Source organism: Chamaea fasciata, unplaced genomic scaffold (genome assembly GCF_029207755.1).
Source record: "Chamaea fasciata isolate MVZ Bird 193981 ecotype frontalis unplaced genomic scaffold, bChaFas1.0.hap1 SCAF_2, whole genome shotgun sequence".
Classification (NCBI taxonomy): Eukaryota; Metazoa; Chordata; class Aves; order Passeriformes; family Sylviidae; genus Chamaea; species Chamaea fasciata.
Genome location: NW_027094087.1, coordinates 66,553,297 through 66,578,543, shown reverse-complemented (window position 1 = coordinate 66,578,543; position 25,247 = coordinate 66,553,297). Strand labels below are relative to the sequence as shown.

At 36.9% G+C, this 25,247-nt stretch overlaps 1 protein-coding gene across 1 annotated transcript in view; it reads right to left on the bottom strand.

The window, feature by feature from the left end:
* Positions 1 to 2,638: 2,638 nt before the first annotated feature.
* Positions 2,639 to 25,247, bottom strand: part of UCHL3 (ubiquitin C-terminal hydrolase L3) — a 41,803-nt gene continuing 19,194 nt past the window's right edge. The window contains exons 7-9 of the mRNA XM_066176297.1: positions 7,259 to 7,334; positions 4,615 to 4,673; positions 2,639 to 3,370 (exon numbers count right to left, since the gene is read on the bottom strand). Coding sequence (XP_066032394.1) covers positions 3,287 to 3,370; positions 4,615 to 4,673; positions 7,259 to 7,334 — 219 coding nt within the window. The 3' untranslated portion in view covers positions 2,639 to 3,286. The remainder of the gene's footprint in view (positions 3,371 to 4,614; positions 4,674 to 7,258; positions 7,335 to 25,247) is intronic.

Genomic DNA, 25,247 nt, shown 5'->3' with positions numbered 1-25,247 from the left:
GTGTGTGCTCCTAGGGATAAGTCACGCAACAGTTTACATCATATTCTTTTCAAGGAGAGTTCTACAAATATTTGACACAATAATATTTTCTACCAAGGCAGGCTTCTTTCTTTAAGGGGAGACCATATTTATTTTGTAAATGTGGGCTGTTAAGTGTCTTTATTTTCCAAAATATACATTTCAATGTCAGAAACAACTTTCTTCTTCTTCCCTTAACTGAATCATGCAGCCATGACTGAAAGGAAAGGACATTGTACTGGTTATTAAACTATGATTTCTTAACAAAATGTCTGTAAATAACATAGGAAAACCTGCACCAATATACTTAAAAGAGCTTGAACAATCCTGATTGCTTAATAGCACACCAGCTCCACTCAGTTAAAATTAACGTAAGCATGGAGCATACATCATCTCCTCACTCCTACACACACCATTTCCATAAGGCAGTGTGTAGAGCCGGCCCGGACTGCAGGGGCTGAAGAGGGATTTCCTGGCACTGCATGCCAAGCCATGCTCCTCCACACAAAGGTGTCAAGGCTCTGGCAGGGCTGCACAAGTTAGAAAATGCAGTGTTATTTCCTTCCCACGGAGCTTGAGCTAATAAGCAGAGATGGTGCAGCTCAGGCGATGATGCAGACATTGGGGCGTTGAAGAGCCAAAAGCACCATGGGGTCTGCAGGGTTTATCAGCCTCTAATCAGGACCTTGCTTGCCCTCACAAGTGAGCCAAGTGTTCATACCTCACTTTTTAAATTCATGTTATTCAAGTTCTGTCAATGACAGAGATGTTCCAGCAGCTTGTAGATCCCTTTGCTTCCTGTGCTTCTCGAGACAGTGCCAAAGCCCGTGCCAAAGCATGGTCTCACAAGCTCTGGAAGGCTGTTACACTGTACGTTGAATGAGATGTAGTTCTGCAGGGCAGTCTTTCACAGTTTCTACAAGGGACCATGCAGTGAGCAGATACAGTTCATCATAAAAACCAGTGCATTGCTCTTCTTTTGGCATCTCAAAGCAGTGTTCACTAAAATGTACCATCTTACATATTAATAAACCAGAAATTAACATTGAAAATAAAAGAGGGAAACTTTACCCCGCAGAACAACTGATTTGAAGACTATGTAGAAGCTAAGCAAAACTACAATATTGCCCAAATACTAAGAATTCTTATTTCTAAGTTTTTACTTAAGATTCAAGATGTATTTTTCAGCGTGACCACAGAAAATCCCACCCCAAATTTACTATTCTAACCTTATTATCCTTTGTCCCGAATTTGTCTAATCAGTCCTTGTACCCAACAAGGACCTCCACTTCTGAAGGGATTTTGCAATAAACAGCTGCACAAAAACAGACACACACCATTTATTACTTAAACCCACTGAAATCTTCTGAACACTGAAGATCATATATGACGAGACCATTTCCCTAGAGCAGACAATTGATGTAGCTTGTTTAAGAGCTTTGAACTGCACTTCCTCTCTTTCCTTACAATCCTAAAAGGGTCTTATCTATATTAACTATGGCTTACTTGAAAGGCAATCCTCCAAGTCACCATTAGCTTAAAGTATGCAATACCCCAATTCAGTGGTGACAACCTTTACTTGATTTTGCTGATATTAGCAAGATGACAACACAGCTGGTTTGGTTACTAAAGCCTCTGATTTTTATTTAAAAGCAAGTTTCAGGGCTTTACTAATAAGCATGGCAACATAAAGCAAGCCTTAATGATACTGCATTTTATTGGGGTGAAAAAGCAAAAGCTTCAAAAATAGAAGCTCATTAGTGTCATTCTTCTCTTTTGCTTTTCCAACCAACTCACTTACAGAAAACAGACTTGCTGTTACTGGACTCTCCAGGTGATATGTTTTAGACAGACAGCCCAGCTTTTTCTTTAGAGTGCAAGAGATGTTCTTAAGTGATAAAACAGACTCCCAGGCCTCTTTCTTTTCTATAAAGAAGGAAAACTCTGCCAGAGTGCTTCTGGCATAACCCCACTCATTTTTCCTGCAATGACAATTGAGAGAGAATGAAAGCACCCTCTGGGACATGGAGGGTTCAGTTTCCTTGGGCAGCAGGTTTGATTGGAAGGAAACCTAAATTATTCCACTTCGAAGGAGTGAATAAGGAATATTTTTCCAGAATGTCAAAAACATGCACAATAACCCAAACCAATCTGCTCAAGAATCCAAAAGACTTAAGATTGCTTAGCTAAAAACCCAAACCCAAACCCAAAAAAGAAAATCAAACTCAAAACAACCATAGTCTTACTAATTCAGGTATAGAAACTGGTCAACAGTACCTTAAGATCAGAGGGTGGAGTGGGAGGGATGGCACAGGGGAAGGCTATCACACAGCATTCAGTAATGCCACCTGACAAACTTAAAACAGATATTCCTACAGGGGAGAAAAGTATATGACTATCATGGCTGCCTTAAAATCTCCAGTCTGTTTCTGTTGTTGCTAAACAAAACTTCATTACAACAATCATCACTTTTCTATCATTTATTTCAGTTAGGTGAGGTACTTCACGTTGCTGTATTCCCCTGTGTGTGCCCTCCACAGTTCTACCATTTGAATTACTTAATATGCCTTTTCAGGGGAAAAAATCCATGTCATTTTTCCACATACACAAATAGCAAACATTGGTTTAACTGAAGTTTTTTGACAATTTATTAACATTATTAGACTTGAGAAACAAAGTGAACTTTTATTCAAAATGTAAACATTAAGATAATTTTAAAATGTTAGTGCTCACCAACAGTAAGAATAGTCCTTTTTCTGCCTATTTTCTCCCATATATTTATTTATAAATAATGCACTGAAAAAAATGTCTTTGTCACTTGAGTCACCTGAAGTTCTTATATTCTTGCACCATTATAAATGAAAGATGGAGACAGCCTCATACTCCAAGTTTTCAGCCATTACGCATACCACATACTCCACTCAGAATGTTACCCGTGCATGATACAAATGATAATCCTGCTCTGAAGTAGTGCATCATTATTATGAGGAAATATCACACACGGTAATTCCCAAAACTTTTAGGGGGGTGGAAAGGAAAAAACCCACCACATAGAAATCTTGCACAAAATGCATGCCTGTATAGAAATACCCAAAGTTGCTGTAGGAACAAGCAGCAAAGTATAGCAAGGACAAATGCAAAGTTTATTCCACGTATGCTACAATTAGTCAAGATGTTAGGGAAGTATCAAAATTTGTACTATTAACATATGGCAACAGTTTTATTCTTACAATACATTGCAATAGAGCTGCCTCACTGGAAAAGGTTTTTAAGCTGCAGACAGTGCAATTGCATTAAATCTTAATTCTTCTGGGTCACGTTCCATGAATTTCTTGCAAACTTCTATTGCATCCTAGAGGAAAAAAAATACAAAGAAACCCTAAATGAAAAACAGTACAAATCATATTTGTTATAAAAACCAAACAAAACTCAACTGAAATATGAAGATATGCTTTATCCAAACTATGCTCAAATGGATTTTTGCATAAAGGTTTACTAAATAGTGTGAAAAACCTATTTAAACTGTATTTCTGATGTGAGTTACCACTACTCAAGATTACTTACATTGCTCATATGGGCAGCATAAAAGAGCAGAAGTTTTATGAAGGACCTTAGCAATGATGATTTTTGTGACTGAATATTACTTTGTGCAGCAGATGTGTTGCTTGTCTGACTTTCTGAATGCATCTCTGAAGTTTGTCTTAACTAGTACTGCTGCCTTCAGAAATTTGCCCTTTGTTTCAAGATGAATCTAAGATGGGTGGGGTAATTGAAATATTTTAAGTAATTCCTTCATCTAGCAATCTGGAGAACACATGTTATCAGCAAAACCAGGAAAAAGCCACATACGGAATACGGAAAGCTTTATCCAATTTCTTCCCCTGTCCAAGCAAGCACAAATTGTTTGCAAACTTTACAGATATTAGTCTGTGCTTCTAAACTATAAAATTATTTTGGATTTTGTTTGTCTTAGTTTCTCGCTTTTGTAATGCTAATCCAGTCTGGATATCATAAAACTCAGATCTATGCATTGTTTTCTCTCAGCTTCAACTTCGCATCATTCTGTGGGAATGACAGTTTATGCTCCCAACTCAGTGTATCCCTTTCCAATTCATTTCTCAGCTCATGACACAAAGAAGCACCCAGAAGAAGCTGTGGAAGTGGAGAATGACTATTAGCAAGGGTAAGAAAGGAAATCAACTTCTGTCTAGTGTGATACCTATCAAACTATTAACCAAAGGAAAGAGAATGAAAAATTGTAAGTTTTCAATCTGCTAACTTCTTGTTAGACGTACTAATTGAAAGGAGCAGGAGTATATGAAAATCTAAGCACAGAAGGTAAGTCAGTCTGATCCTGTGTTACAGTTAACCCTTCTGACATTTATGTAACTATGCTGTCATCCAAAGCCACAATGTAAGTGTCCCAAAGTATCTCTTTTCAAACCTAATTTGCCTCACCATCGCACTCACTCTATTCCTCATCCAATGATAAATACAGCTAGCCTTGTATAGGTACTTTCATTTATCTATTTTATAAATTTTGTGGAAATACAGCAAGAATTTTGTATAACATTTATGAAGGTTCTCTATCCGTACCTCTAAAAAGGAATCATCGCTGGTTTCACCATGGTTTATTGGAAATGGCTTGCGCCCATCTGTTGAAAGACAAAGTGGGATTGAATAATGCATTTATAAAATTATAAATTGTTTTTCCAGTTAAAACTATTTAAACACATTTTTTTGTACTTCACTTTCAAAAATGCTATCTTATTTTTCATAAAGTTCACACATGCACCTAGCTCTTCCCTGGTCTCTTCACTGCTGATTGCTTCTACCAGTAATATTATATACAGTCTGTTGATTTTAAAAAATATTCCAATTAAAACAATGAAATAATTTTCAATATTTAATTTGAAAACTTCCAAGCTGTAAGTTGCTGTAGTTTTAGTGCTGGTATGGTACTTCAGTTTTTCTAGTAGAGAAGAAAAATTTCAGCTATGCTTGATGCATTTGTGCAGACAGACAGCTGTATGTCTGTGGTGTTTGACATCTGTGATCAGGGACTCCACAAGAGACCAGAGCAGCAAACCCACCATTCTGAAGAGTCCGGCATCACTGAAAATGTTTCTGTCATTTAAAATAAATTAGCAAACAAACCAAACAGCTCTAAGTATTAAGTACTTTCACAGCATTTAAACAGGATTGCTATAATTATTTTTTATAGGGTTTTTTTTTTGCATTTTCAATAGAATAATGCTTGTCATTCTCAGCATTTAAAAAATAAATTCATTCATATAAATATGCTACAGGTTGCTTGCAAAGAGTTAACAGAATGGAAACTTATGTCAGGGTATTCTAAGTATTTGCTAAACCAAAATCACTTTTGGCACTGTCTTCTCTGTAAAAGGCTTTTCCCATCCCAAAGATGCCACCAAAGTTGACAACAAATGTAGTTTCCAAAGTACATTTTCCATAACTAAAAATAGATTTGATGTTAGAAAACTTTTGGATTTATATGAACGAGATGTTTTTCATTATTGTAACTAGCACGACTGAAGATTCAAGTTAAAACCCTCAGAAAATGCCAGGGAAGCAGAACTGAATGCCCTGCACTGCTGCAAGCTAACTTTACCGTAATTTGGGGGCTTTTTAAGGTACGTATTGGCAGAACAACATTTTCATTTCACGTGCCTATAAATAAATATGTTTTCTATGACAAAAACATCATACACATTTAATACCCATGTGCTTCCTTAGCATTTTCTGCATGCCAAAGCCCGCATGCTGCCCACACCATCTGAAGCCAGTGAATCAATTGAATAACCTTCTTTTAATGAGTTGAAAAAGCTTCCATTTTCCTACTTTTAAGTTAGGGGGTTTTTTGCTTCCTTCCGCTGGTACAGAGAGAAGTTATTTTGAGAACAAAAGAAATAGCACTATTGACATTCCACTGTACAGCAGAGCTAAATGCCTCTTCTCCTTCTCATTATTTTTTTTTAAAGGAAAAATTCAAATGGGGTTTCTCTTGCATCATACCAAGAGAAAATAGGTAAACATGTTCATCATAGTATGTAGTCTGCTTTTTAAGCAGCATAAATGAATGAAAAATGAAAATGTATCACGGAAATAGTAGCACACAACCAAAAAAAGTGCAAGTCATCCTTTATGCCTTGAAATTTAGAGCCATAAAATGTTTATTGCATCCTACAGCATTTACCTTTTTGATCTAGTCTACTGACAGATACGCAGCATCATAAAATATGTGTGCCTATTGGTTATTACTTATCCCTGGTAATATCCCTTAGATCAACTTAATATTAACATAAACACTTCTTATATATTGCTTATGCCTCATGTTGTGATTACTTACCACCTGTTAAGGGCATTGCTTAATTACATGCTGATTTTCAAAATATGAAAATCTTACCACCATAAAATACTGTAAAAATTATGTTAGGAAAGATCAGTGCCATGCAGGTTTTAAATGCTGATCTGCCTGCTGGTTTTCTGAAGAGCCTGCTGGAAAACCTAGTTGCCCAGCAACATATTTAAGATCGGAGTCATTAGAGAATATCTGAGCAAAACTAAGTGCTACACAATCTGAAGGGAAAAAACCAGCTGTATTTCAAAAAATAAGGACTACTGTTGCACAGTTAACTGTCTATTGACCACAAAAAGTAGAGGAAAAAATGACCAGACTATTACAAACGTGTTGCAGAATATTAATATCTCTTAGTATCCTGACTACATACTTTAAACAGCATCACGCTACTTAATAACACAGCTAACATTTCTGAAATGGCACAGAGTTAATTTAATACTTCCACAAGCAGTTCAGGAACATAAATATAACAAATGTTCTGTGAAATTTTGAGTCTTTATTCATTTTTCTTGCTTCCTGTCTTATAAATGCCCATAAAAGTTTGGAGGCAGTCTAGTATTCTGTTCCATTTTATCTTAATAGGATGGAGTTGAGGGAAGGAGAACCGAAAAAAAAAGCAAAACAAAATAAACAAAAACCCCAACAAAACCCCAAACAAACAAACACAAAAACCAAAACACCAATGGGAAGAAGGCTGCAGTTGCTTGAAAGAAATTCCCAGACCCCTAAGATGCAGCTGGAAAGAACCTAAGCCCTCCATAGCATCAAGAAAGCGCTCTGAAACTTTTGACAGTTGACAGCATCACTACTTGCATTTGTTTCTAGCAAATGGAGAGAATGGATAAAAAGTGTTCTTACCCAATTCATAGAGATGACCACCTACATTAACTAATGCAATAAAGTGAAGATCTACTTTTTCATCTATACTTGGTGCCTGCAAGACAAAACAAGACAAAAAGAAATCGTGTTCACTAAAACTCTTATCGTTTTGTGATTAATGAGCATGTATCATCATAATATGCAAAACACCTGGACAAAAGAAATCACAATTGGGAAGCACATTCTGGATCTATACAGACTATCAGTAGTCAAGTGAAGAACATTTTGCAATACAAAGAAACTGTCTGCAATGCATTTATCAGTAAGAGTCCATGCAGAAAAGTATCTGGAAGTATTTCTGATTCTAGCTCTACATAAAAGCTCTATTTTTCAATGCTGAATTAGAACTAAAATCAGCTCAAATAAACATCATAAAAATAGACTTTCATATAAATAAAAAATCCCTCACTAACCTATCTCCCATAACAAAGTGATGCAGGACTCAACTCTGAACCTGTAATATTTTAGAACTGAAAATATTCACTTGGTCACAATCATTTTTTCCTCATAAGCCAACCCCAGTTAACCAGTTTCCTCTTCACAGGCAGTCAAAACAAACATATCTTAGGTGGGCAGGAAAGATAATAACCAGAGGTGCCCAGACTGAATTTTCAAAGTGGCATCATACTCATCATACCCAGTAAGGACTGAAGTACAGTGACAGCACCAACTGACATGACATAAAAAATGTCAGTAAAGATCTACCTAGCCCAGTACTGTGCTGGCAACTACAGCAAGTAGGAAAAGCTTTTGCAGAAGTTTGTGGGCATGCACAGCACAGTGCTCCACCAACACACGTTCCCAGCACCTGCTGAGCAGTGGTGTTTGAACCTGTGAGCCAGAAGATCCATCACCCCTTCTGAGCCAAAAGCTCTATTGCCACTGTTGTGTTCAATAGCAACTGATGGCGTTAATTCCGTATCAGTCTGTCCAGTCTGCATCTGAACTTTCATCTACAATTTAAGATCATACTGTTTTGAGCAAATGGGAAAAAGGATTTCAGGTATTTTTCACCATCAAGAATCTGACTTGTGTGAAAATGTATTTCATGTAATTTTCTTTCATCTTTTAATTACTGCTAGGCTTACATGAAGTTTCCAAAAATGCAAAAGCTTGTCAGAAATGGATTAGAGTGTAAAATAAGTTGTAGAACCTCAAAGTCATATCATCTTTTAAAGACTGGGTTCAACATTTCCTTTTTGATGACAGCCATGAAAAAAGACTTTAAAAGATGATATAAGTTGAATAACCAGAACAACAGAGTGAAGGAGAAGAAGTCACCACAAGTCCTTCAGATACATCAAGAAGGCCAAAGAACACAGCACTGTGGAGGAACTGCCAACAGCTTAGAGAAATTCTGTGTAGCAAGCTCAAAAATGAGGAAAAAAAAAAGAAAAATAAAAAGCCCATACAATTTCCTCTCACTCTCACTTAAGATTTATCTCCATGACCAGTTAAAAGTGTGAAAGGCACAAATACCCTGTTTCATCACTGTTTCAGAGAGCCTAGAATGGAGAAAAGGCATTGTGGCCACTGCAGATGAGGGATCTGTCAAAGAGACAGGAGGACATTTCCACCAGAAATTCAAGCAGTCTACATGAAATGGCCTTTGATAATTTTGTTTCACAAAAGGTCAAACAGAGCCAGGACTTAGCAAAACCAAACAGACCCAAGAACTTGACTACCCCAGCTGCCAACTTCAAAGGACCATGGATTTCCATAAAACCACACAAGACAGTAGGTAACATCCAATGGCACCTTGTTGTTACTGCTACATTGATCACTCAACTTTTTACAGACATCTAAACTGCAGGGCTGCAAAAGTGTGCAGGCAGGCAAGGCTGAGCATGCTTGTCAAACTATCACCTAATTCCCTTCATAGACATATCATTTCATAGCTGTTCACTTATCAAACATATCAACTAAGAAATCTGGGTTTAAGAAATTTCAGGGAAAAGACCGCTGCCAGTTAGTGTCACTTGAGGAAGGAAGTGGCTCAACAATTTAAAGCCTACATCAGAACATACTCTACGTGGGCTCAAGGTGGCATGAAGTAGGAGAGTACATCACTATTTCACAGGACTTTGAGATGTTCAGGAGTTGATTTTAACCACATTTAGAAACAAGATATAGTTGCCCTTTTGACTATTTTGGGTGTTATGTTCTTTGCCAAACTCTAATAAACACCCTTTCTCTAGAGAGACACCATTGGCATGCTTGGAATGCTGAGTCTATATATAGAAAGAAGATGAATAAGGAAACCATCAAAAAAAGCATGATTGACTTTTCATAAAGTTTACTTAGAGACAGACTCCTATAGAATCCTGCTGAGTTTTTGTACATGACTAATCTAAGTAACATGCTGTCATTGTGCTATTGCCATAAACCGTGAGAAATGTTGTGTTTTTACATGTTTAATTCCCAAACCTCAGAGAGAATGAAAGTGCCGTGCCATTATTAAGTTTTCTACCATATGTTCTAAGGCAGTCTCCTTCCATTGAGATTTCTTTTCATCTAATCTAGATAGCACTAAAGTTGATCTGTTACATTTCTTGAAAAATTAGGATTTCACTAATTTTTGACAGAAAAATATTTGCATAATCATAAGCACAGAGAAACAATAGGGTCTGAATAGTCACAATGACCTAAAATTTGGATTATAAAAACCTGTTGCTTATAACCTAAGCAAACAAGTAACTGGATTAATCTTTCCCAATGTGATGAATCTGATTCAAAATCCCTCCACCCCTCTCCTCCTTAGGGAAAAAAACGCCTAACACATCCATATGTGTGCAAGCACACTCACATACACAGAGACACCACTTGAAAAGCCTAGTCAGGCCAATTTCCACTTCACTGGGAAGCCCTAGAAATTCTAACTCTTGAACCAGAAGACTTTAAATTTCAAAGGAATGGAAAAAAGAGGCAATGTCAGCTCCAGGTGTGGCCTCCTCAAAAAGCTACACCTTTGGCTAAGTTTTCAAGTTTCTAATGAAGTGTCTATGTTAATGCTTCAAAGAACAAGGAGCATAGCTTTCAGAAGTCTGCATGCACGTTCACCACGAGGTAGTATTGCTTAGAACGCTTACACAGAATTTTCTCTTGATTACTCTTCCTGTCAAAGACCACAGTAACAAAGACATCAATCAAGTGTTGAGATGATCTGTTCCTCTAGACTTTTTTCACTTAAAAGCCCAGCCAGTGTGCAAAAGGAAAAAGCACATCTGAAGGACCACATGTATGCACGAACCACAAGGAGAAAGACAAGGGAGTCTAAATAACGTGATTGTCTAATCAGGATTTGGAACTAACCTATGGGATTCAAGACTCATTTTTCAAGTTTTCTGAAGAGCTGTCATGCTGAGTGCAGGAAATTTATACTTCTATCCAGGAAAGACAGAAAGAGGATGAATACCAGCATCTTGAGTAGCTTAAAAAGCTTCTGTTTTGGCTGCAATCATAGTATTAGAAGTAAGTTTTGGTAATTTGGGTCAGTAGACATAATTTTTCCAATTTATTTCTCCAAACTAAAAACATGCTAAAAAATTAAAACCAGAAGACTCAAAACTGATTTAAAGAAGAAAAATACAAGAAGTTCAGTGCTCAAAGTGATGGTTCTGAGAACATCATCTCAAATGTAACTTTTTTCCAAGGAACTAAGGTAACATTCAGTGATAATAAATCAGAATATTTTCATGAATACTTGGTCACACACACAAAAGAGACAGCCAAGGTTGTCTGTCCTCTAATCTTGGATGCTACATTAAAAGCACTTAAATATCAGAGTCGTAGTTTTTCAGAGGATTTGACTGCCTTCTCTGCTAACCTGGACATTGAAATTGACTAATAAACAAGAGCTGACCTTTGTGAGAAATCAATTTGAATTGACTTGTCTCAGGTCAATACCAATTAGTTCATGCTATTGAAACAGAACATCTACATTTCTTCCTCTATTCACTATCAGATTTCAAATCTGTAATTAAAATGGCACTTCCCAAAGCTTTTACAATACAAGTAACCATTCCTTATGCCTTCTTGTACTAAACAATTCCTTTCGTTTTACCTTTCACCACTACCTGCTGCCCTCTCCTCATGAACTAAACCAGTCTTTCCAGTTGTTGCACTAACCTTCAGAAACTCAGTGGTACACTCCATATCACTCTTTGCCCCATCATATCAGCCTGTCTAATAAAGTACATTTCATCACCTGCACAGTTTAGTTTGCAATGCACTTAGACCATTATCCCAATCTAAAAGTTGGTATTCAGTTTTCATGTATTTTAAATCCTTTGATCTTCAAATGTTGCTAAGTCAAGACAAAACTGTTTGTCAAATTTATTGTGCAACTGGTTTCTTCTCCAAAAAACTTCATTTCTGGGAGAAACTTACAACTGGGAAAAAAAAATGGTCTTCCTCTCATGGATCTACTGAACAAGCCTCACCACACCCTGCTTAAAATTTATTTATGAAAGACCACATTATAAAAGCAGATTCAGTTTTACACGACAGTCTTCAGGCAATTTCTTCCAACTATATCTTGTATTTTTATTATTCCATTACACTTGCTTTTGAAAGGAAGAAGCAAAGCAAGAAGCCTCACAAACCAGTTTAGCAGAATGCTTTACAATACAGGTAGTGACTGGGAAAGGAAAAAAAACCCACCACTTGGTGTTAAGTCAAGAAACTGGCATCAAGAGTCTGTCAAGTTATGGAAGAGTACTGAAGACTGATAGGGAAGAGACCATTTTGCAGAACCTTCAGGAATAAAAAAATTCAGACACATCCAGTTGAAAGATCATGACAAAAGCAGCTACAATTTTAAGAGAAGAAAAAACCTTAGAGGTTTATCTATAGAAATTCAGCAACAAGGAATTACAAGAAGCCAAAGAAAAACCTATCCAAAAAAGAAGAATACTAGGTATGGTTTAGATTCAGTGAATTCTGAAGTAAAAGGGGAAAAGTGATGCAATTGCTGTTGAGTAGATCAGACATCTGTAACTTTACAGCATGGGATGTGTTTGGGCAAATATATTGTGTAGGACGGTGAAAGGCATTTGGGTCTCGGTTAAAGTACTGCAACTAAAACAAAGACCATTGGAATGATGGTCACAAGTTTTTGGCAAGACTGTTCCTGGCTTTTTCTCACAAAACAGTGATATCTCTATTCATAACCAATATACTGCAGTGAGTTTGACATATAAAAGGCAGCAAAACCTAAGGCAAGCAGAGACACTAAAAGAATAGATGAGCTGGAAGAGAAAATGACAAGGATTGAGGGAAAGTCAGCATTACTCAACAAGCATGCTGTTAGCTTATCTTAAAAATTTGCCACGTCTACTGCAATTTATCACATTTGTAGAGAATGTTTCAGGACAGTATTTTCAATTTTTTCCTCCCTCTTATTATATGTTCTTAACTTATCTGGAGACCTACTCTACAAAGACATATTGGGACCGGCTGAGATGGAGCTCATTTCCCCAGAGCAGCCCCCACAGTGCTGAGTATTGCATTTGTAGCTGGAAAGGTGTTGATAACACCCCAGTGCTTTGGCCACTGCTGAGCAGCATTGGCACTGCATCGGTGCCCTCTTTCCATCCCCTCCAGCAGTAGGATGGAGATGGGCAAGATCCTAAGAGGGGACACAGCCAGGACAGCTAACTCAAATCTACCAAAAGGATATTCTGTACCACATGAAGTCTGCTCGGCAGTAAAAGCTAAGAGAAAGGAGAAGGGAAAGGGGGCAGGCATTAGTTATTGCGATATTTGTCTTCCTGGCCAACCACTACACACACTGAAGACTGGCTTCCCAAGAAGTGTCTGGACATCCCCTGCTGATGGGAAGTACACAATAAATCTTTGTTTTCCCCTGCTTTCATGTGAAGCTTTTGCTTTATTGAACTGCCTTTATCTTGACATATGAATTTTTTTCCTCTTATTTTCTCTCCGCTCTGGCCTGCAAAGGAGGGGAGTGACAGAGCAGCCTGGTGGGCATCTGGTGTCCAGCCAAGGTCAACGATCATTGAAGTCAAGGAAAGTTTTCAACTGGGAAAATTACTTTTATTTAAGGAGCCTAGAAAAAGTCTCCCATCATCACAACTTTAGCTCTAAATTTTGAAACAATCTTTTTTTCTGTCTGTCAATGTTTTAGTAGTAGAAATACGCTCAGAACTACAAGAAAGTTCAACTCTATTTTAAACACAATATACAGAATTTCCCCTCCTTAAAATCAAGAGCATAGATTTCTTAATAAAAGCAGTACTAAAATGCTCATACATTTCTCATACAATGGCCTCATGCAACGCTGAGCAGTTCAGCCTCTTTGTACACCTAGCAGAATATCAGAGCTGTAGTAATACTACTTGTTGACAGGACATTAAATACTATCTTGTCATTCAAATTTTACCAAGCCAACTGAGACAGCTCTAATGCCAAAAATGCTGTCTGGTTTCTTGCATATATATTAAACTAATGTACAAATAGGTTGTGTGTTCTTAATTTTCTTGCAAGGCATGCTATACAAAAGTGTAAAGATGAAAACAACATTTAGCTACCAATACATATCAGACAATAAAGTATTCACTGATAAATCTTTGTGTATAGGCCTTGCAATTTTAATCTGTTGGATGAAGAGAAGACATTAGGGGAATTAAGGTATAATATTTTAAAACCTTTTAGCAGCAAGCTTCTGTTTTGCCAAACAGAGCTGTATTGAAAGCTAAACTAATTTTCTGAACATTTTAAAAGCAAATGCTCACTACTAGTGGATGAGGACTTGTTTTTAGATATGTTCTGAAGTTAATAAAATTCTCAGCTTGGTTTTCTGCTATAATAACAACAGGTTATGCTGTAATGTCCGTCTTTAGATAAGTCATCATTTATTTACTGCTGAAGTAAACTCATGCTCAGCTAATGCTTTTGTTCTAGACAGGCACACTCAAGCTCAAGTCTCCTTCAATAAGTATTTTCTCAACAACAAGCACAGATAAATCAAATTCAAACAAGATCCCAATTTCAAATTACAGAAATATGACATAGAATTTTCCAAGGCTTGCTGAGCAATAAAATCCCTAGGTAAAATGTCAAATGTTTGTCAATGTCAGTGAAACAAATGAGGAGGAAGAAGCATGAGCTGGGAAGAATTTAAGTAGTGCTTAACTTCATACCTTCTCAGATCCCAAAATATTTAACTAGCTCCAAATGATAACATCAAGAATGTTCCATAGTTCTGAATATTACATGAGAGCTAGAAACTTAATAAAAGCAATTACTATTCACATGAAGAGAAAAGAGTCTGGGAAAAGGCCTCATCTTGAGATATTTATCTGGATAAAAATACAAAAGCTATAAAGAAGTGGAAGCATTTGACACTAATTTTTAATAGCAGTAAAACATTAAGGATTTCCACATGTGCAAAGACATCTGAATGAAAAAGAAAATTATCTGGACCACATTCAGAGTAGTTATTTCACCTCTGTAAAAAACCCACATATTTCAAAGAAGAATTTCCAGGAACACAAGTGAAATGTGATCAGTATCAAAGAATGATAAAAACAAAATCAATGTCCCAGTTTTGTATTTAAGACCATTAACTTCTACATACCAAGATTTATTTTTCTATTCAAGTATGCACTTGATGTGTGATCACTCCTTAAAAGCAGGATGAAATAGCACTAAAGGACTCTTTCAGTTCAGTGTTTCTGCTGGTGGCCATCAGGCCATTTAGAAATATTGGCTGCTCTGTACATATAATTTTTTTCCAGATTTTTAAGACACCTTTGTGGTCTGTGAGTGAAGAAGGAAAAAAGTTTAAGTATTTGATGACAAGCTTTCCTTACAGGAACATCTTCCCTTTCAACTACAACCTTTGCCTATAAACTAGATGAAGAAACAAGATGTCAAGTGAGAAAGTAACCAGACCCTTGGGATTAAAGGAAACATTTTTTCATTACTGACACACCCAGGGATCCTTAACCAAGAGTTAATGAAAGAAAAGGAGACTAGGTTTAGGATACAAGAACTTAAAACCAGGTCTCAAACACAGAAGAAATAATACCACGTGGCAAAAAAATAGAAGCCCCTTGGTTTAGCAGATCCAAATGAAAGATCATGAAGATGAGGTGAAAAGAAGAGGCTGGATGTAGAGCCCATGGCAAAAAAAAGCGCCAGTTCATGAAAGGCAAACTTCTATGCTTTGAGAATGATTTGGCAAATGTGTGGAATCAAAAATACCGGGACAGCAAAGCATGGAATGATGTACTTTTGCTGTCTGACATGGTGGAAAGGGAAAAAATAAACCAGGAAGAAAGAAATCCTAAGAATGGATGAGAAAAGACCCCAGCAAAACACAATGTTTTGAAGACTGAAGCTACATGGCAGAAGGCCAGTGGTGTCAGAATAAGAAAAGACTGAAGATGGACTACACTTACAACAGAATGAAGCCCGACAGATGGAAGGCGTATCAAGGGCCGCCACCGGCGCAGACGGACTGACGGACTGGGAGCCTTTGCAGGACCTACATGATTACGTTTGGCCCAGGAGAGGGATGCAGAGGGACACAATGGTGAGGCCTTCGTTCTGCTGTGGCTAACCTGAGGCTGCGATGAGCATGGTGGTGAAGACAGCGAGGACGATGACGACTACATAAACATTAAAAAAGAACATACTTAGCCCACTTAAACTGGAAACAGCATCCCTGCAACTGCAGCAAATAGCAACTGCAAAAGTGTCCACTAATGAGTGTACTGTCCTTTAACTGCTCAAATCACACAGATAATAATCAAGAATGTGTTGAATTCGTATGAGAAGACGAAAGAACACTGCAAAGACATTGTTCAAATGTGAGGTTTATAGTCAGATAAACTAGAGGTTATTCACACCCAGGGAACTTCACAATATGAACACAAATTAACTGACTCGTTCAAGAGACAGAATGTTGGAAAGTGAGGAGGGAGGGGATTTAAGCATCATTTAATGGAAGAAATAGTTAAGAACAGAGAAAGAATCAGCTGTTTTGTCTACAGCTACAAAAGCTGTGAGCAACAGTTCTTTGGCAATTTGGGAAAGCTAGATTGTGCTACTCTGGGATATAAGATGAATCAAGTAACTATGGTAACAGAACCCAGAGTTTCTTTACTGTTCCATGTCTAACATAAAAGGAAAGCAAAGGAAAAGGGAAGCTTACCGTGGTGAGGTATGCAACTTCCTAAGTTTTTCACCTATTCTTCTAAAATAGCAGGCCAGTGGCAGTACTGCCATTAACACTCAGGATCCCTTTAGTATCCGTGGAAGCAGTAGGACTATGTTAAACCATTCAAATTGTTACTATTAGAAGAAAGACCATAGAAGTATTAAAAATGACTCTCAGCTCCAACTGACAAAGTTATAGTAAATATATTAAGACCAGAAAGGACCATTGTGATGATTTAGTTTTGATCTTTTGTCCCACACAGGCCACAGGACCAAACAAGTTCAAGTTTTGCTTGGATCAGAGCATACTCATAAAACAAAAACAAACATTCGAGCTTAACAATTTTGTTACTACCGAAAAAAATCAGAACAAATAAAAAATTCAGTCAGTCCTGTTTATAGCTACAGACACAATAAGTAGCATATTCATACCGTTTACTAAAATTCATAATAAATAAAAATGCAACTTTTTTAGGCCTGTTCAATGATGACATAACATGAACAATCGATTACATCATTCATCTGGCCACAATGCCAAACCGGGAGCTCATCTTCAGCATTTCATCCACTATTATCTTGGAATATACAAAAAATCCCAGTGTTATCTACAGCCTTTCAGGGAACCCCTCCCCTTCTGTCAAGAAATGAAGTTCATCTTTTGTGCTAATTACACAGCTTTTATTTAGCCTCAGAAAAACACTCCTGGTTTGAAGCTACTCTTAAGGGTGATCCAGATTGTCCTGTGTTGATGTCTCGTGCTTTACTATCTCTTGATCTTTTTCCACCACCTGTAGGTTTTGGGGTGTACCTTAAAGATCATGTAGTTACAATTCCCACCATGGGCAGGGACACCTTCCATTACACCAGGTTGCTCAGAGTCCCACCCAAATTGGCCTTGGAAACTTCCAAGAATGAGTCATCCACAACTTCTCCAGGCAACCTTTTCCATTGCCTCACCACCCTCACAGTAAGGAATTTCTTCCTAATGCCTAATCTAAGCCCACTGACTTTCAGTTTGAAGCCATTCCCCTTTGTCCCCTCACCACATGACCTTGCATAGTCTCTCTCCAGCTCTCCTGTAGGCTCCCTTCAGGTACCTGGAAGGCTGCAATCCAATCACCCTGCTATTGTCTTCCATATCACTGTTACTGACTGTTTAATAGCACAGGTCTTAGAACCAATCCCTGCAGAGACCACAAGCTAACACAGTAACTCATCATCGACACCCCACTTTATCTGTCCAGAGACCTGCCAGGTTAGGGCAGGCAGAATAGAAACTGCAGTTCCTCAAGGTATGTACCAAATTATGCATTCAATGGAATGACTACAGTAGGGGCTGTGAAAACCAAGCATTAGATAGCTTCTCTGAAAAAAAATATTTTCACCCTTATTAGTCAAAATAAGTCACTGTAGTGCCAGTCAAAACTATTTACTTTCTTTGTATTATTTTTGAAGCAACTAATCTTAGCTCTCTTTGTTCTTTTTTCTATCAAGAGTGGGACAATGAATTGGTACTTTCTGCTCCCATATTGCTGACCTTAAAGAAGGAGAATAGGGTTAGGAATTCTTCATGAAGAGCAAGCATCAAGTACAGTAGAAACTGCAGAGCTCAAAGACAATCAGGGAATGTTACCAAGTCTCACAACCTGTCCAGAGAATGCAGGTTTGTCACAGTTTGGTTTTTTCCTTTAATTTCAAGCATTCTGATCCACCCCCTACATCTCAGCAGCTCCTCATAAAAGAGTACAAAATTAGAAAAACTCCAATCCAAAAACAGAACTACATAAATAAAAATGAATTAAGCAATGACAATACTTCTACAAGGCAGAAAGACTTACAAGAGAGCCTAATGGCTATTACAGTCTATCTGTACTACTGACTGGGGTTTTTTCACATTCTTCACTTGAAGAACTGATCTAAAATGAAATGTTTTACATTTAGACAACATATCAGATGGCTTTAGAAACAAATTGTTCTTAGCTTGCTTAAGAAAATTTCAAAAGATGACTGATAGAGGACTGCTTCTAGAATTCCTCATAGTCCACAGACCTCCCAATGGAGGGAGGAACCTATAAGATCAGAACCTGCTGTCAGGCAGAAATTTAAGAGCTTTGCTGACAAGACAGTTCACGATAAAAGGCAAGAGACACTTGTATGTTTTACAATTTTGTAAGCTGCTGCCATCATAACAGACAGGATTGATAAGTCTTCCAAGAATCTGAATTAGAGTATCTTTTTTGTGAGAAACAGTTAAAAAATGAAAACAAAAGCCTTGCTGAGAGTACAATACTCTGATGCATTCCATTGACTGGAAGCTGTTAAACTGTATACTTTTGCTCTGAAAAAAATTCTATTTTTTTAGGACTCTTCCATAATTACTGTGAAACCATTTATAAGATTTTTGAACAATACCAAATTTAATAATTGTTCAACAATACAGGGATGACCACAATATTGAAAGATTTTTTTGAGAGCTTTTTTTAGTTTTGTTACCATTTTTACCACAAGTCTATACTTCTACCATTCTTCTTTATTGCAGTTATTTGTCTTCTGGCCAATATTATTAAACTAATGAGAAAATATAAAAAATACTCCTTGCCTGAATGTAACAAGACCAAGAAGTACTTTAGCTTTTCAAAACTGAATTTATACCATAGAATGCCATTTAAGGCAACCAATATTTTAGTATTTCTAGTTAGTATTTGTCCTGATTTTTACTTCCATTCATTGAATCTTTTTATCCTTAATCTCCTGTACCAGTGGATCCCCTACTGAGATCAACTAAGAGAACGAGAAACTTCCTCTCCATTGAAAATATACTTTTGCATCTGTAAGAGTGAAATTTCAGCAGACAGTATATAGGAATTCTGGAAAAGCAAACTTAATACTGGATTGTGACTAATTAACGAGGCTGTAATAACCAGAAAATTCTATGCACTGTTTTAATAATAAGCACAAATTAACTATGTGAACTGAAGCTGTTTTCAAATGAATATTAAAAAATATATTAAATTAGAATTACATGTCAATATTGCTATGAAATTAATGTTAAATACACATCTCCAAATAAAGAATAGAGTAATACATTTCACATTTAATTTAAAATATGTAAGACAAATCCTAACTTGAGACACTCTAGTCAAACAAAATTCATTAACATCTAGAAACTGCAGAAAAGAGAGAATTAGTCTAACTTCACAAGAAGAAAAGATCACAGGAGCATATTCCTGTGCTGAAAATTGTAACACGTCAAATATCTGAAGAGGTAAAACAAAAGCCCTGAAATAGAATTGAATGTTATTGTCATATAAAGCAGCAAGCACATCAAGTTAATTGTCTGAAATGCAAGAAAATATATTACAAAGAAGTTATAAGCTTCATTGAGTAGGTCCAGAAAATATTCAGGCAATAACCATTTGCCCCAACCCAAAACTCACTCCTATATATAGCCGTTACTAAAATCTAAGATCTAAAATGAATCACATACAAAGTTTGTCAAGCACCAAGAGATGTGCTTTTGCACATGACTAAAAGTGCCTAAGTTTGATAGTGCCAAGGAGCTCATGGGTTGGTTCACAACCAAACCTGTCATGTTCTAGGACCAGGGATCTGTTTGCTCATCCTGTTTGTAGAACTCAATCCAGCAAATTATTTCAGTCCATGTGTAATGCACTGAAGACCTGACAGCAGAAAGGAGCATCTGGTATTGCATGACCATTTCTAAAAAAAAGTACATATTGTTGATTAACTTGCTAGGGGCTACAAAAATTCATCTATCTGAAACTCAGGTTCAGAGCATCCTCACAGTGGAAAGTTCAAGCCCATGCTGCCTTCCCCTTTGTAAGCTTCCCTGCCTATTCCTGTGCTGGGAGAGGGGCTTTCCTTCTTTCCTCCATTTGGAGGTTGTGTCACTATGTAGAAAGAAACACCAGCTGCACTGGGACAGAGATAAAATGAGCTTTAACTGCATAATAACATGTCTGGAAACTTGGGAAACAAAAGGAGATAGCATACTTTCAGTCCTGGTCATTGTCTCATAGGCACAAGCCTGGGATCAGGGGCCCTGGCCCATATTCTGCATCTGCTCAGTTGCATTGTTCCATAAGTGTGCAGGGACTCCTCTCAACATGCTGTTCATCATATAGTTCCCATACAGTAATCCCTGGAGCAGAGATGGGAGAAGGTTGAAGCAACAATAAAATGTACAACTTTTCCAGCCAAGTGGGCAATATTAGGGTTATTACAGCTTTAAGATTATTCTTAGAGAGCGTGTACTTAGTATCTATCAATCACTTTTCCCCACCACCTTTTGAAGCTTGGTTTTTCTTAAATAATTGCTCATTATTGAATTAAACACAATATTTTAAAGGGTCTGTATTGCAGTTAAAACTAAGTGTTCTTCTTCCTTAGTCATCATTACTGGGTTTTTTATATGCAAATTAAATCTTTGTATCACACTGTCTGAAAAAATCCTCTTCCTCCTCTTTCCTTCACAAGTGTTTTAAATTTCTCAACAGCATTTCAAGCCTATGCTGGTGGTGGTGAAATCTTGAGAGACATTAAGTTCCTTCAAGTTTTTATAAAAAAATAAGCAGCCAGACAGAGGAGAGGAGTCTGACAAAGGAAGAATTCCACAGAGGCAGAAGATGCTTCATGAGCTCATCTCCAACAATAGACCACAGAATTCACATGAACTAGAGACGCTGTGTGTATTTCGACTGCAAGAAAAGCTTGTTGTAGATATTCCATACATGCAACAAAAGCCTGAACAACATGCAAATTCTCAGGAAGTTAAGATTCATAAACTCCAGTCCTCACAGACCTACTCATTTTGCCAACATTAAAATTATCAACACAAATATGTACTGAGACTGAGATTACAGACCAAACTGGGCTACATCTGCTAGCAGAACAACATCTGCACCAGTCAGTTTAGTTAGTCCTTCTGCAGCTGGTAAAAAAAAAATATTTACTGTTTGCCATGTAAGTTTAACCCATGATTAAGAATGGACAATATCCCAAGATTATTACTTTGCTAGACATACAGATAAAAGACCAGAAAAATGGTGAGATCAGAGCACCCCAAAAAATCTTTCCAAAATTACTGGCAATTCATCTCTCCCTGAAGATTTAAAATTAAGTTCTATGGTCTATGTTAGGCAAAAGTCAAGCTAGATTATCACAATGGTGACTTCTGTGATCAAAAAAAAAGTAGAATCACAAAAAAAAAGAAAATTTCAAAAGTTTGGGAATTTAACTCAAAAGCTAAATTAACTACTTTTTTTATCAAATAGTTTTTCCTTCACAAGATTTTTTTTCTGAAATAAATTGAATAGCATTGTTGCACACCAAATACTGTATTTTTGGAGTGCTTCCTTGAGCAAAGTCAGTTGATGCAACATCAATTCTCTGAGTAGTTTTAGCCCACTGTCTAGCTTCAGCAATATTGGTAAAATGTTGCAAGTCTTAAGAATTGTAAATTCTTTTCATTTTCTCCTTCCAAATTAGTGGTTTGATAAAGAAAAAAGGGAAAAAAAAAAAAAGAGAGAGCCAAATAATTTTCTCCTCTGCCTAAGGGCAAGAGGCTGACTGTGAACTCAGCCATCACCTGTCACACATGCATACCCTGCTGCTTGCTGTCTCTTACAGGTAGTGCAAGAACAGCACAGGAAGCATTATGGATTGGAGAGATGCAAAACAAACAAACAAACAAAAAAACCCAAACAAACTAATGGCAGTTGATTGGTAGAGATGTGGGGTGCAAAACTGTAGAAACATTTTTTCACTTGTGTTATTTCTTATCATCTTGTTATTTAAATCCATGGGTGGCTTTATGGGTGCGAATATCCTCTATAGTTATGTTTCATCCTAGGAATCAAAATCTCTTCATGCAGATTTTATGGTTAAGCATAAGATCCAGAATAACAATTCTACTGTATTAATACCTTATTAGCAATTTGCTCAGTATAGAAATCAGATTAATGCATGTCTCAAACACTAACACATTAGATAACATGGCAATGCAAAGAGTCAGACTAACCAAGCACAATTTCCAAAACATTTCACATGATTCTAGTAAGCTCTTTTTTTTACACTTTTACTTTGTAGACTGTAAAAGAAAAGAAAGCCATAGCTAAAATTTTAGGCAATTTCACCACCTTTGTAGGAGAGATTATATGCTTGTTCTCTAATGCTAAGTTAAAAATCATGTATTAAATAGTTACATAATTGATTTTATATTCTCTCAAGATGTTTCTTTAGAAGACTTTGGATTATTCAGAAGAGACATCAAGGAATATGGGTGATTTAAGAAAAAAATCCCACCATATGCTCTTGGCAGGAGCAAAAGGGAAGCTCTTTATGTTTCTTCTTTAACAATAAATTGTAATGCCCCAGGGAACCAGAGATCTTAGAAAGTTCAAGTTTTATAGCAGTTGGGAACAGAGTGCATTGATTGTACTTAGCTCTTGCCAATGTTAACGACTGTTACTGTGATCAAAGTCTAACTTGGTGCATTCCAAGCAAGATTATAGTTCTCCAGGCACATGAAACAAGTTTACAGACTACAGTTTGCAGTTATGTTTTTAGTTAAAGAAGAAATCAAGCTGTGGTAGTGTTTTTAGAGGCTGCCAACTTCAATCCATGTTAAAAATATTCCTGATCACACTTGTGAACAGAAAGTGTATCTAAGTAAACATACTTATGTGTGTCGGTATATCTCAGCTTTTTGTGAACATCTGATACATGTTCTTATTTGTGATTTTTGACTCTCTCAGTATAAACACCAGTTTTGATTTCTTCAAAGGCTGACTTTTTTATCAATATTTTTGATAAAAGTCTAATGAGGCGCAAGAATGTTGTTTCTACTTGAAGCAGCAGCTCAGCTGCTGCACCTCAGTCCACTCAATTCTGAGCCTCGTTTTGCTCAACATACAGTTCTAAAAGCCAAAGCTGTCACTTGGGAAATATATGTACAAAGTGTACTAAAAAAACCCAAACAGGAGCATTTACAGAACAAAGGCAGTGTCTTCTGTGCCCTCCCTTAATAGCTGATATATTTTATTCTGCAGTTCTGTTTTCTCCCATCTTTCTCTTCTTAACAACTAATCTGAAACGATGTAGGTTAAACTTTGTTTAGATGGACATTCTCATCAGCCTCTAAGGAAGAGGAAAGAAAATACATGAATGTAAGAGCTCTTAATTTTCTTCTAAGAATTTAGGTCATGAACAAAATCCAAAGCTCTTATTACTCTCTAGACAATATCCAACACAGGTCTTACTACTCTCTAACCAATAACCAGCACAGGTATTTCAAGTGGCCATATCACTTGTGTTTATCTGCTTGACTGAAACATCATTTTGAGCCATGCTTTAGTAACACTTAAAACAAGTAAACTTCTCAAAGACCACAAATCACATTCTGCTAAGCAGTTAATGCATAAACGTTGCTAAAACTCCCCTGTCCAAAATAACTTCTACCTCCATCACAAAAGTGGTTCCATATGCCACAAGGAAAAAGTTCACTCTATCACTTGTACTTTACATCAAAAAGTGAGACGGAAAGCCACTGGCAGCAGTTAGTGATACCTTGATGTTGCACAAACAGCCTGCCAATCACTTAACAGCACAATTATTTGAGTATTTGCTGTTCACAAAAGCTGATTTAAGCCTAGTTTGTTAAACTTTCTTCTCTCTTCTCAGGAGTGTGCCTGTAACCTGACTGTGCCAGCATTAGCTCCTACAAGGCTACAGGATCAGCTGTTTCAGGCTGTTTGGGAAGCCCATGAAGATACTGTAGGAAACTTGCCAATCCAGAACGATTTTAACAGCTACAGATACACAAAGCTGGCTAAAACATCAGATACTATTACCAAAATAGCACTTTAACAGGAGTTAAGCATGTCAAAGCCTTGAGAAATGCAGAAATTGAATATGAATTATTCTCCACATCTAATTCCTTGCCTAAAGGCAAATTAATATTTTAAAAGGATTTCTGTGGCATAGCTTGCCATTTTTCTTACTGTAAAATTGAGCTATAATGAAGCACAGTTGCGAAAGTACTGGATATAGATCCCAGCAATATGAGAGCAGAACAAAAGTATCATCTACTCACATTATTATATTCACATATTAAAAAGGTCATTTATTTCAAGAATCAGTACAGATAGTATTTTATACCTGGAATAACTTCCCCAAAGCATGAAATTGTCTAATTGAGCTAAACAAGTTCTACTGGCTTATTTCTACACAAAGTGTGCCTTTGCATTTTCCTCCTCTCCTATTCTCCCAGGCAACTATATAGTAACTTTATATTATTAATGCAAATAAGGGGGTAGAATACAAAATAAGTTTCTTCCCCAACTCCAATTTCAAAATTTATTTACTCTGCAAAAGACTCTAGAGCTGGAAGTCTCCCTCATTTAATAACATGTTTTCCTGTTTTTAAAAAATGTTCCCCTCAGATTTTCTGATCTGTTACTTGCAAACAGTTACAATTGTTTTTGAAAGTAAGGAATACAAGATAGCAGTACAAAAAAAAAGGTAGATATGAACCTCATCCTGGTCACTGCTATAAATTGTTACTTTTTCTCCCTCAGATATTGCCATAAATTAGTTATTATTGATCACTGTTGATTAGACAGCTAATGCAGATCCACAAACTGTCATTTTAATATTTTTGAAGGGTTGTGGTTTTTCAAAGGGAGAGGGTGGTTTTGGTTTCTTGTAAGAGGGTATCAGGAATATTAAGGTGTGTGGAAGTACAGTGTTTCAAAGCCTATGA